The sequence below is a fragment of the Trichoderma gamsii genome (assembly GCF_001481775.2).
Source record: "Trichoderma gamsii strain T6085 chromosome Unknown Scaffold_7.2, whole genome shotgun sequence".
Taxonomy (NCBI): Eukaryota; Fungi; Ascomycota; class Sordariomycetes; order Hypocreales; family Hypocreaceae; genus Trichoderma; species Trichoderma gamsii.
The window spans coordinates 375,061-387,938 of NW_020171344.1; the positions used below are offsets into that span (position 1 = coordinate 375,061).

At 52.8% G+C, this 12,878-nt stretch overlaps 4 protein-coding genes across 4 annotated transcripts; 2 read left to right on the top strand and 2 right to left on the bottom strand.

Annotated features, from left to right (window-relative positions):
• Positions 1–1,347: 1,347 nt before the first annotated feature.
• Positions 1,348–1,891, top strand: TGAM01_v202776 (hypothetical protein; the record flags this gene model as incomplete). The annotated part of the gene is made up of 3 exons (XM_018802233.1): positions 1,348–1,459; positions 1,532–1,647; positions 1,718–1,891. 3 exons carry the CDS (start codon positions 1,348–1,350, stop codon positions 1,889–1,891), a joined length of 402 nt encoding a protein of 133 aa, XP_018664589.1.
• A 386-nt stretch (positions 1,892–2,277) lies between these two features.
• On the bottom strand, positions 2,278–5,067 carry TGAM01_v202777 (hypothetical protein; the record flags this gene model as incomplete). Its single annotated transcript, XM_018802234.1, has 1 exon — positions 2,278–5,067. The coding sequence occupies one exon, from the start codon at positions 5,065–5,067 to the stop codon at positions 2,278–2,280; it is 2,790 nt and encodes a 929-aa protein (XP_018664590.1).
• A 335-nt stretch (positions 5,068–5,402) lies between these two features.
• On the top strand, positions 5,403–6,617 carry TGAM01_v202778 (dimethyladenosine transferase; the record flags this gene model as incomplete). The annotated part of the gene is made up of 2 exons (XM_018802235.1): positions 5,403–5,807; positions 5,865–6,617. The coding sequence occupies 2 exons, from the start codon at positions 5,403–5,405 to the stop codon at positions 6,615–6,617; spliced, it is 1,158 nt and encodes a 385-aa protein (XP_018664591.1).
• A 1,194-nt stretch (positions 6,618–7,811) lies between these two features.
• TGAM01_v202779 (hypothetical protein) lies at positions 7,812–10,427 on the bottom strand (the record flags this gene model as incomplete). Its single annotated transcript, XM_018802236.2, has 2 exons — positions 7,812–9,199; positions 9,272–10,427. 2 exons carry the CDS (start codon positions 10,425–10,427, stop codon positions 7,812–7,814), a joined length of 2,544 nt encoding a protein of 847 aa, XP_018664592.2.
• Positions 10,428–12,878: the final 2,451 nt, after the last annotated feature.

A 12,878-nucleotide genomic window follows, 5' to 3' on the forward strand; every position in this document is an offset into this window, starting at 1 on the left:
CAGACGAGAGGCTTTCGCTATAGCATGTATCATTAAAAGGCTTATAGCAAATTAACAAAAAGAATTCAGAGAAGAGGAAAGTCTCAACGTGAAAGAGCCAGGAACGCTACACGCGCACAAGAAGCAGCAAGTTGGCCCGTGTAAAAGGAGTAGAGAGCAAAAAGAAGGATGAAGCAGGCGGAGCTCCAAGCTTGTTTTACTGCTTCCGGCCAGGCGATAGCGCGACTTGCAAGGCCAAATGACCCGCTAGTGGGGAGAGTCGATGCGCCGACGTGCCCTACATGCGACTGGAGCTCACTCTTACATGAGTTCTAAACGTGGCTGTCACATGGTGCTATCAAGTCTAAAATTATATGCACAGTATTTGACTCGGTATCTTGTGTTGTACAGGTACTGGAGATCGTTCTTATCTCAGCGCTCGCCGATGAAGGCATCGTTAACTCGGTACCTTGCAAGCTAAAAGGACGGGTAGCTGTGTATGATGTAATGGCAGCACCAAGAGCTCCTAGCAGGCTCCAGGCCGCACGCTAAAGCCGCTAAATCACAGCAACAGGCACCATAAGAGCCATGTTGCTTCAGCGATTTTCTTCAGTGGAGTCGATTTTCTTCCTAGCGATCGATCATCCTGCATGCATGGGACTCTTCTTTTTTTTTCTCCCGCAGATCGCAGATTCGTCCCATTAATGCTGCATTGTTGTGTTAAGATAGAGCCCCTGTCACTCTCTAGAACGCTTGTTCCACGGGCTTCATCATGTTTCATCACATACAGATTTTTATTTTCACGCCGTAAAACTCATATAGCCATTTATACACGTGCAGGATTAACCAAGGTGCAGGATTAACCAAGGCTCTGCCATTCATAACGCTAAATTCACTGTAAAAATCTGGGGTACTGTGCTCGCTACAAGCTGCCCCGCCTCTCACGACCGCACTACGTCATGTATTCTCACCATATTTGCATCACCATCACGAAGTTCTTTTAGCAGGCCGCCTCAGTACACCAAGTCCAAGGTACCAAAAATTGAATGCGTCATAATGAAGTAGATAGTTCGAGCACGACTTAAATAATAAAGCACGGCTTGTTACCGCAAATCTGGTGCCAGAACGTTTTCCAGCTAGACACAGCTTTTCCTCCAATTAATTCATTCCTCTCGTCACCCATCCATTCTCCAAGCCTTAAACAGCTTTCCATTTCTTTTTTTTACAATCGAGAGTAAAACAAACACTCCCAAATCTTCGCACATTCGCCACCAAACAACACCATCGCCAATTCCTCTCCCTCGCGCATCGTAACACAGCGCATCAGAAAACGCATATACACATCACATCCATACAAATCCAATCATCATGTCTCGATCACGAATGCCCCTCGTTCTCGGCCTCGGTGCCGCCGGTGGTATCGGCTACTATCTCTACAGCGCGGGCGGCAACGCCAAAGCAGCAGAGGCCAAGTTTGAGAGTATGGCTACCTCAAGCTCTTTTATATCAATTATACATATTCAACCAATTTACTAACACTCATCTTCCTCAGGCGACGCCGACAGAGTAGCTGCCAAGATCAAGGGCAAGCTCCCCGGCAACTCCCCCAATGCCGAAAAGGAGTTCAAGAAATACGGCGAGGAAGCTGGCGCCAAGCTCGACAAGGCTGTACGTTCCCTCTTATTGAAAAAGTCAAACCTACCAAATTTGAACAAATAGGCTGACCATTCGTCCTTAGTGGGCCGAGGCCGACCGAGAAGCCGGCAAGCTCAAGAGCAACGCAGAATCCTACGCCAAGGACGCCAAGAGCGAAACCCTGAAAGCCATTGACAAGTTTGACCGCAAGGTCGAGGACGGTGCCGCAAAGGCCAAGAGCGGCGTCTCCGGCTGGTTTGGAGGAAGCAGCAAATAAGAAACCCCCTTTCCCAATTGTAACTAGTAATTTTCAGATTGTGTGTGAAGGGGAGCTCGGAAGAAAAGCATTGAAGCTACAGCAGTCGATGGAGGATGGAGGGGACATGAGCAAGACTGCGTCGTGTTTATTCAAAACCTAATACCAGTATATCATTATGAGAAGAGATATGATTTAAAGTCTTGAGTTCATTGACAGAGTCTATTATACTCTCTTCGATAAATAAAAACAAATGTACAATCGAAAATATTCCAAACCACCCATACACCGTTAAAGAAAGTGACATTGACCAATTTATGACTCTTAACCTCCGTCTTCAAACTCCTTTGCCATTTCTAAATTCAGTATTATACGCCCAATCCGCGCGCAAGCATCCGCTCGCATCATCACTGCTCTAGTTCCGCCGCAACAAGCTTCAAAATCTCCTCCACGCTCTTCTTCGCATTCTTCGGATCCTTCGCCACAGCCTGCCACACCTCGCCATGCCTCGGCTCATTGAGCACACACTTGGTCACCATATCCGCCCTCTTCTCCTCCGTGCCGTGCTGCACCAAGAACCGATAGTACCACGCCCAGCTGTCGCCCTGGTCCGCATCCAGCACGAGCGCCTTCTCGAACCAGCTCTGCGCCTTCTCCAGCTTGCGGTCGCCCCAGAAGATGCGCGCGACGGCCACAAAGAGGATTGGGTCGTTGTCCACCTTCTTGATGGCCTCGAGACTGCGGGGCTTTCGCTGCGTGCGAGGCTCCAGGTTCCAGATTTGCTCGACCCAAAGGATGCCGCACTTGGGGACTTCTTGGAGCGCCTTGGCCATGAGCGACTTGGCTTGAGGGAGATTGCCGGCACGACGCTCGAGGCGAACGGACTCGCACCAGAGCTCTCCATTCTTGGGTACAGCCAGACGCGCTCGGTCAAGCACTGAACGGGCCTTGACAGTAAGACCGGCCTTTTCTTCCAGCCGAGAGTAAAGCAGCCACAGAGGCACAGATCTGGGAACGGCCTTGACTCCTGTGGCGAATGTCTCTCGAGCCTGGTCCGTCTTGCCAAGGTCTTCGTATATTTGGCCCTTTAGCATCCATAGTTTGGCTGCAGTGGGGAAGAATTGCAATGCCTGTAGAACCAAGTCCAGCGCAGTCTCAACATTGCCCAAGACACGCTCAAAGACGACGCTCTTCATCCAGACACGATCAGTAGGGGCCTGTTCTCTTGCAATCGCCAGCAGTTTCCGAGCCTGGTCCTCGTTGCCATTCTCAGATTCTAGCTTCACGGCAGCCAGCCAGATGTCTTCGTTGTTGGCATTCTGGTTAAATGCTCGCTTGAGCACCAATCTCGCATTGTCCACATCTCCCGACTGCCACTTCTCCTTGGCCAGCATCATCCACAGATCCTCGCTCTTGGGACAGGCTTCGACCGCCTTCTCCAAGACCTGCCACAGAGACTCGCGTGTTCCGTGATTCCGCTCAAGGTCTGCGGCAGCCATCCACATCGTCCGGCTATTGACAAAGACGCGCAGAGCGTAGGCGTAGATGGCCCTCGCCGTCTCGTATTTGCCTCTGTTGATGCTTGCCTTTGCATCCTCCGCCCATGTGTCCTTGCGGTCATCGTCCTCATCCAAGCCCCAGCCCAGAGTTTCCTGGATAATGTTCTGGCAGGTGATGATAGCGCCTTCTTCCTCACACTTCTCCGCCTCTCCAATCCACTCTTCACGTTTTGGCATGGCTGATTCTTTAGCCAAAACTTGGACAGCTCGCTTGAGAACGGGAATCTTCTGTCCCTGGCCTAGCTGTTCTTGCAAACGAGCGGCCGCAATCCAAATCTCATGAGAAGTTGGTACGGCCTTTCGTGCTTTGTTCAGAACCTTTTGTGCATTTTCAGGGGTTTCGAGTCGTGCCAACGCAAGCCACAAGTCGACAGAAAGCGGAATGAGCTCTGTAGCCTTTGCCAGCATGAGCTTCGCATCTTCAGGGTCGTCCTCCAAGTTAACCGCCTCTTTCCAAAGCGCCTCTGACTCCGGGATATGGTCCAGCGCCTGTCTGATGACTCGCTTCTTGTTGCTTGGTATAGTCTCCAGTCTCATCGCCTCCACCCAGAGTCTAACCGAGCGGTTGTTCGCCTCTATAGCTCGTCGTGCAATAATCTTTGTATTTGGTGAGTCATGATTAAGTCGAATGTTTTCCAGCCATGCGTCCTCGCTCTTGGGACACCTGGTACATCCCTGATCAATTGTTTTCCGCGCAGCCACAATCTTGCCCGCCAACTCCTCCAATCGGGCAGCCGCAATCCAGCCCAGAGCATTATTCGGGTTCGTCTTCACTACAGATTGAAGCAGCTCTCGCACTCGGTTGATGTCGCCGACTTGCGCCTGAGATTCGTTCATCTGCATCTTGTTCAAGCTCGTAATGTATCCCTGCGCATCGATGCTACTTGAAGTTCCAACGACCGAGTCGCCACCAGCGCTTTGCGAGGCCTGTTCCAGCCTTGACTTCAATACTCTGTCACGGGCAGCACCAATCTTGGCAAAGTTGGTCATGGTGCCGTCGGATGCATCCGTTGAATTTGACGACGCTGCGCCGTCATCCATAACCGTTGTGCCCATCTCGCCCGAGGACCCTGCTGCCGCAAGCACGCTGTCTGGTACCGCATAGAACCGCTGCCGCAGAGCCTGCTTGCTCCGCCGGTTCTTGCCAGTCAAATCTCCCACTTCTGGCAAATTCGCCCAGTCGTCGTCCGAGACCGAAGCAAGAGCGCGCTTCAGATCTGAAAACTGTTGCTGAATCTTGGGGTTGTTCCGTTCGTATTCATCTCGCTCAGCATTTTCACGGGCCTCTCTCTGCCGTCTCCGTCGGTCCATTCGCTCATCAACCCACTCCCAGATCTTGTCTGCCTCCTCATCGTCCTTGTCGTAGACTCCGCCCGCGAAAAGTCCAACCTCATTATCGGGATCCTGGAATCGTTCGTCGTCTTCCTCCTCCTCCTTATCCTTACCCTTCTTGCCATCGGGCACGAGTCCAAGCTGTGCAGCACGCTTCGCAATCGCCTCTTTGATCTGGTCTTCGCTAGGGCCGTCACGAGCAGGGCCAAGATCGGATCGGGTTGTGAAACCGGTGGCACCTCGACCCAGACCAGCGACGTAGTTTTCTGGAGCCGGCTGGCTCAGAAAGTCGCGTCGGGTTGACATCGTTTCGGCCGGATCCTGAGTGGATGGTGCGAATTCAAGATGAAGGTTGGTCAAGGCAAAAGCCCTTGTCGCGAGTCAAAGGCAATACTTAGACTTAGCCAGCCTGAGGTGTGAAAAGGAAGCTCGTAACGGGTGTGAATTTATAAGCTTGTAGAGTGGATCTCAGCCGGATGTTCGCACGCGCCTTGAATATTCTGGCACTCCCCAGAACTCTTATCGATAATTCCACCCAGACCAAAAAAAAAGTTTCCCACCACCATCGCCCCTCGTCTCCACGATATCGCAACGCCTGCAGATATACCCAAATTGCGCCAACCGGTGGTTTTTATTACACAATGGCCAAAGCCGACAGATCAAAGCGCAACAACGCTGCCAGCGGCCCGTACGAGAAGCCCAGCGAGAAAAACTCAAAAACCAACAATGTCTTCAAATTCAACACAAACTTTGGCCAGCACATTCTCAAGAACCCCGGTGTCTCAGACGCCATTGTCGACAAGGCCTTTCTCAAGCCCACAGACACCGTCCTCGAAGTCGGTCCCGGTACCGGTAACTTGACGGTCCGCATCCTGGAAAAGGCAAAGAAATGCATCTGCGTCGAGCTGGATCCTCGAATGGCGGCCGAAGTCACCAAGCGTGTGCAGGGAAAGCCGGAGCAGCGAAAGCTGGAGGTTTTGCTGGGAGACGTGATCAAGACTGAGCTACCAGCGTTTGACGTTTGCATTTCAAATACCCCTTATCAGGTATGTTCAATCATCGGTTTCCATCCTTACTACATCTGACTAATCTTTGTCGAACAGATTTCAAGTCCCCTCGTCTTCAAGCTCCTCTCTCTACCCAACCCTCCTCGATGCTCCGTTCTCATGTTCCAGCGTGAATTCGCCCTCCGCCTTACCGCTCGCCCCGGCGACGCCCTCTACTGCCGCCTGTCCGTCAACGCTCAGTTCTGGGCCAAAATCACCCACATCATGAAGGTCGGCAAGAACAACTTCCGGCCCCCGCCACAGGTCGAGTCCTCCGTCGTGCGCATCGAGCCCAAGCTGGGCAAGGACCGGCCCAACGTCAGCTGGGACGAGTGGGACGGCCTCTTGCGCGTGTGCTTTGTCCGCAAGAACAAGACGCTCCGCGCGAGCTGGCTGGGCACCAAGGAGGTCCTCGCCATGGTCGAGCGCAACTACCGCACCTGGTGCGCCATGAACGGCGTGCCCATCGACGAGAGCGTCGTCGAGGGCGCAGAGGAGGAGGAGGATGACATGGAAATGGACGACGGTGGCGCCGCTGCCAACGACGGCGAAGATGCCGGCATGGATGTCGATGACCTCGGCGACGATACCCCCAGCTTCTTCCAAGACCTCAAGACCGCCAGCGCAAACGTCCCCAAGACAAAGAGCAAGCGCAAGAAGACAAAGGTCGCAGAGCTCGTGCGCGAGAAAATCCGCAAAGTCCTCGAAGACGTGACCGAGCTCGCAGATAAGCGATCCGGCAAGTGCGACGAAAACGACTTTTTGCGTCTGCTCTTTGCCTTTAATGAGGAGGGCATCCACTTTTCATAAACTGTGTCTTTTACTTTATACTTCTATTTGTTGACTGAGGTTACCAACGTGGTAAATCTAGGAGGGATATGAATTTATGAAGGATTATTTCTTTGTCGAAGACAATATTTTTTTTCCCTAATGTTTCTGTCATGGTTCGCAATAAAAGCCGGAGGGGTGGGCGTTACAGGAGTTCTTTACATCCATCATGCAATAGGCATCGAAGAAGCATCATATTTTTGTTGCACGCCTGCAGCCTTACATAGTTCCTGAGTTAGAAAAGAAAATACCAATACAGTTCAAGAACACGAGACACAGCCATGCAAAAAGCATCATTGAATCATTTTACTTTCATTGTATTTATCTTGTTTCTTATGCTGTAAACTATCTTTCCTCTACATAATCAACTGGCCTTTTTCAATTCTAACGCAAATATATCCCTTAAAAATGCTTCTTTCCCATAGCCTCCTCGTTGCTTCTCAGAGTAAAAAAATCAAGACGAGATGGGTAAAATAACTACTCTCCTGTTGAATGAGACCTCGACCTACTTGTCATAAAGAAATAATGTCCTTATAATTACAAAAAAAGGTAGTTGCCACTTTTTCTCATCTATATCGCGTATAAAATAAACTCCATCCAAAGGTATAAAAAGAGAAAATGCCTTTCGTGCTCCCTGTTTTTTTGCTTTTCATTCTTGTACATTTCTGTGTTTTTAAAAGAGAGTGTGGAATGCTTCTCAAGCCAGGGAGATCTCATTACCACAAGTAAGCCCTTCAAAAAAACCAATGAAAAAGAAAGAGTGAGAGAGTAAGAAAAAGAAGAACGAAAGCACGTAAAAAGAAAAAAAGGGGGTGAAATATTCGTTTCTTCGCCCAACTTCTTTTTCGCGTCTGGACACATACACACATACAAAGATAAAAAAAAAAAAACACCTATTGGCAGGGCCAACTTTGTCTTTACCAGTAACCGAACAAGCCATGCTGTAGTTGGAAAAGATTTGATCCAACGCCTCTGCTCCATAAGAGAAGGGGCAAAAAAAAAAAATTGGAAAATGAAAAAGAAAACCTCGCTATGCGCGCTGAATGTACACAAGCCAAAAGAGAAAAGCTGTAGAAAGTAGAAGGGGGGTACGAAAATAGAGGAAATGGAAAGATAAGGGTAATGGCGACGTAGCAGGTATTGAAAGAAAAGAGAAGAGTATGAATCTGTGCCGTCTTATGCTTCGAAATTTACTGCCGTAACATTGGGTTTCGCAGGAGGATTATTCGCCGAGTTGGGTTTGACCGTCGTTCGTCCGGAAACCGTGGCGCTTCGGATATGTGCGCTCAGGGGAAGGCTGTACTTGACAACTCCCTTTACAATAAGATCAAATTCGTTTTGATAGATTCGCTCCCAGCGCTTGGAACCGCCGGCAGTAGCATTGCCGGGGTACGGTAGCTGCATCTCGCCAGTCGATGAAGACAGGCCTTGGTGGAACAACGAGCCCTCAAATGTCAAGGGGCTGTCGAATTCGGAGATGCGTCCAAGCAAGATGTTTGGCTTCGTCTCGTCCTCTCCTCCGGGAGTAGTGGGATCGTTCGGGGGGTCGTCGTATGGACGCACCAAGTTGTCTTGTGGTCCATCCGGACTTTCCCACCAATCTGAGTCGGCGCCTCCATACTCCGATTTGGCAAAAATCTCCAGGTTTGCATGATCGATTGTGACAACCACGACATTGGGGTTGTGCGCCTTGACAGTGACGTCAAACATGAGAACCTGTTCACTAGTGACGACATTGTGGATGGAAACAATTTCAATGTCGCTCAGAGGCTGGGAAGTCGCAAACATGAAGCCAATGGCACCAGTAATGACCAGGAGGAACATCATTGTTAGAACCAAGCAAGCGGCAAATCGGTTCAGATACGTAGACCTCCTAGTGTATGTCTGCGCCTCCGCCTGCCGGAGGTTGTGCGGACCACGCCTAAATCGTCCCCCTCTGCGGTCGTTGTCGATCAGAGGCGTGCGTTCATCATCTGCACCAGTGGTGTCATCCATATCATAACTCGAAGACATGTGTATTGCTGAGCGTTTAGAGCTCAGCGGTCCTCGCATGGAGGGGTGGTTCCTTGGGCTGGGCGGCCCAGAAGAATGACGCGAGTTGGCTATCTTGGGCCTTGGGTTATTCTGAAAAGGCGATTCGTTGTCAAAGAGTGAGGCATGGCCGTTGCCGGGCTGTCGACCCCAGCGTCCTATGTGGTGATGCTGCCGAACAGTGCCACGACCGGAGCCACCGGCGCTGCGGCCCGTTCCTCTGCCGTCTTCGTCGCCAGTCAACACGCCGCCATCGATGGCACCATTGCCGTAAGTATTGGAGAATTTCATGCTCTTCTTAGGCGCAGGAACATGGTTGTCCATGATACCATATATGGATCGCAAATTGGGGCGATCTCCCTGGCTAACTATAGATGTTGCACTGGGAGTGCGAGAGTGGAAGCGGCGGGTAGCCCTATCTCCCACATCTGGGGGGTTGGAATCATACACAAACGTCTCTTCTGAATCAGAGGTGTTAGCTTCATCAACAGCGTTGGCGATCTTGGCTTCAAAGATATCCGCTTTGGATGATCCTAGCATTGAAAGAAGTTTTAGCACAGCTATCCATCATACGAGTAAAAAGCAAGCTAGAGGGAAAAACTCACCATTTCCGCTGGTGACCGGTTGTTTGCGAGATCTCTTCTTTTCTTTTTTAGGCTTAATAGTCTCCGTGCTTTGTTTCGTTCTCAGAGTGCCGTTCATGCCGTCTGTTTTTGGGCCTACTGCGAGTGCCACCTGGGGAATGCTGGATACGGTCTCAGTTTCAACCGTCATGGTCTGCGTAGATCCTTCAGGCCGGGCTTTTGCTTGCTTGGATAGCATTATCGTACTCGATTGTCTCGAAAGGAGGGGCGGAGGAACCGAGGTTGTCCTCCTGGCACCGGTGCTATCACCGCCATTCTCGTGGCTGGGAATCATGGGCCTGGCTCGCAGCGTTCGACCGCCATCAATATCTGACTGATTGTCGTATGAGAATTTTTCCCTTACGTGCTCCAGAAGGGACGAATCCTGCTGCTGGCGACGGCGGGCTGGCGAGTTGGGCTGGCTAACCTCTTGAACAGTTTCCAGAGGCCCGCGGGCCGGTGTTCGGAGGCCGGAAGCCATCTGCAAATCCTCGGCTTCGCTCTCGCTGGCGGTTAAGTACTGGTATGAATCTGCCGGCTGGGCAGACGGACTGGGGTGCTGGACGCTGATAAGAGGAGGAGGAGGGTCCTGCTCGCTCGAGCGAGGCGTAGTGCTGCCGTTTCTAAGCAGTTGCAGCGGAGGGGAGCGTACACGCGGCGACACGGGCCATTTCGTGCTGTCTCTCAACTCGGACAGCTGTGCAGGCTTCTGCGGCTCTGGTGCCTGGACGGGCTGGGAGTCTTGGTTGGCGGTGACGGGCACGAGGACCGGCGTGGTGGTCGCGGAGAGGCTTCGGATGCCGGAGGCAGGACCGCCAAGAGACGACTTGAGCTGGCGAGACGGGCTCTGATCCAGCTGGCTGCTGTTCCGTGAGCTGGAACGGTTGATCCTGCCCGACGACGAAGTTGCTCTCCGGGGATGACGGGTCGGAGAGGGGTCTCGGGAGCCCATGGGTGAATAAGTGACGGAGTTGCTGGCGGATGATTGTCTCGACGTCTGGCCCGCGGTGGCACTGGCGCTGGACGTCGTACCGGACGCAGGCGCACCAGGTGTGGGCTGATGATTCGCCATGTCGGGGCCGGCAGGCTGTGTGGCGCCTTCACCACCGTCAGTAGCAGCGGCCGGTGGCCTGTTCATGGCTGTGGTGGATAGCGAGAGTCGTCGTGGGGTGTTCGCAGAGCATGAGCATGCATGCCAACGGGGCAGGCCTCTGGAGGTACTGCGAGGTGTGTGTACGAATACAGGGTCCGATGGCGAGTGGGCACGGGTCTTAGGCCCAGATCATTGTGGTTGGCTCGCGGATACAGGAGCGGTGCAGGCCGTCGAGAGGCTGCGGGAGGATCGGATGGGCGCGCGATGCCCAACGTCTTGTCTTGCTGGATGAGCCCTGGCGAGCGAGTGCGACGACGCAGAGGCTGCGAGAATGGCTGGCGGCGGCGAGCCAATGGCTGGAGTCTGGCGAGCTTTGGCGGAGCTCGAGCGGCGTGTCGCAGCTGACGGGGCCAGCAGTCTAGGGAGGGTGTTTGGACGCACAAGCAGAATGGCAGAAAAAAAAAGGTGAATATTTGTTTCCAGCCGGGGAGAGAGGATGACGGGCCTGAGATGGGGACGCTGGGCGGAAACAAGGATGACACAATCAATCAATCAATCAGGTTGACGGCCAAGATGGTGGGACTTTGCTCAGGGCCGCGCTAGAGCCAGGAGGAGGAAGGTATGGAAGGGTGTGGGAATACGATGGAAGGGCTTGCAAAACCGAGAAACGGGCGTGTACGGGCTGGTACTTGGCGACATGGGGAGGAAGCGCTCCGGGGGCTGCGGTCTGGCCAGCGGTTGAAGTAGCTCCGTGTACAGTGCCGCCCACTGTGGGGAAAGTACCAGTCTGCTGTAGCGCGAGCGAGCTAGGCGGCTTCTGTCTTGCTGATTGGCACACGCCGAGGAGATTTAGGCGGTCGGTCGATTAAACCTTGCTGCTGCAGCCAAGTGTGCCCGCGATAGGGCTAGAAGGGATGGACGGAGGAAAGAAAATTGCAGCAGAAACGTCGGCCTTTTATCTGGATTCTTATATCTGGAGTCCTATTTACAAGCAGAGGCGTAGCACTGCTGTTCCCTCCATGTACAATCGGTACGGGCTTGTGCTGGCTTGGGTGTGCTTATGTGTAAGTTACACGAAGCGAGAGGCAGAGTCCGATGAACATGGCACAGATGCTGGAGATTTTTCGCCCTCTTCCCATGTACCTGCTATGTCACCGGCTCAACAAAACAGAGACCTGGCCTGGATAAGTCAGATACTATCTAGGGCTCACGCTCTGCACCAGGAGCGCCGGGGGTTTGCCGCATTAGCACCGTCTCGCCAAACACTAGCATCGAAAAGTTGAGTGGCAGCAAAAAGCCCAGCCTCTTTGCTCCCAGGCAGAGACATGTTCAGTGCCGCGGCCCCGGAAATCGCACTGGTCTGCTGACTGTGCGCTATTCTGGTCCAAAGTGCCTTGTATCACTGCCGAAATCACAAGCAATTGATCACTGTTGGTGCCAGCCAGTGGCTCAACGTACAGACACACGAAGTATCGTCTACCTGGATCGGCGTGTCTTGTGGCAGCTCTTGCTTGGTTCCGGGCACCTCGACGGTCCCCAGTTGCAGCACAACATTGCCAGGTGGCACTTCGGATGCGGGAAGGCAGAAAGAGCCTGCAGCTAGTCGGACCGCAGCCAATCGACGGAGCGCTGCTGGTAAACCCATTCGCATGAGCAGGGCAGGTATCCGCTATCGGGCAGTGGGTGGTGAGCTGCCTCTAACGGCTTGCTAGCAGCGTGGGCGACAAAAAGCTACGCGGACAGCAATGGAGCCTACAGTACAGTATGGCCACTCAGCTGTCTTTTGCCCGCTCCGTCGTCACATTTTGCGTTTCTCATAACTGACGACGGGTGATCAATTCGAGTCGACGCCTCTACAATCAAGACACCACCATCTCAGCAAGCTCCGTAACGCGTTGAACCCCCGTTGAAGCTACACAAAAGGCCAAAAGAGCCCAGAAGCAGAGATCAGCACGTCATGGAGACATCCAGACACTCAACGCCGGAGGAGACACGCCGCTCTTGACCTCCTGTGGCACCAACCAGCCTTACGCAAGCAAAGGCCGTCCAATTCCCCTTGCTGGCCAGCCTGTGGCCCCCAAAGCGAAAACCTGGAAGCAGAGGATGCAAATTCTTGGGTGGTGCAGAAGCACAGACTGAGGTCTGGCGGCGACCCCCGATCCACACACGTCATGGACTGCGCAACAGCTGGTTTCACTTTGATTTCCCGCTCGGCAGCGCGGAAATCCCTTTATTGCCTTGCCGAATCACCCAGTGTCTAGGATTGCAATGTCTAGCCTCTGAAGTAACGACAAGACCAGCGCCGGCCGTGGAGGCTCCTGTATATGCGAGCGCAGTGCTTGTGCATCGCTAGTTTATGGAACCGCGTTCCACAAGGGCCCCATGGACCCCAAGACACCTTCAAACTGACCGCAGGTTCTTCTCGCGGGGCGCATTGAATCGGTTCAACAAGTCTGGTCCTGAGTTTATGCTGACTGATGACGATGTGTAGGTACT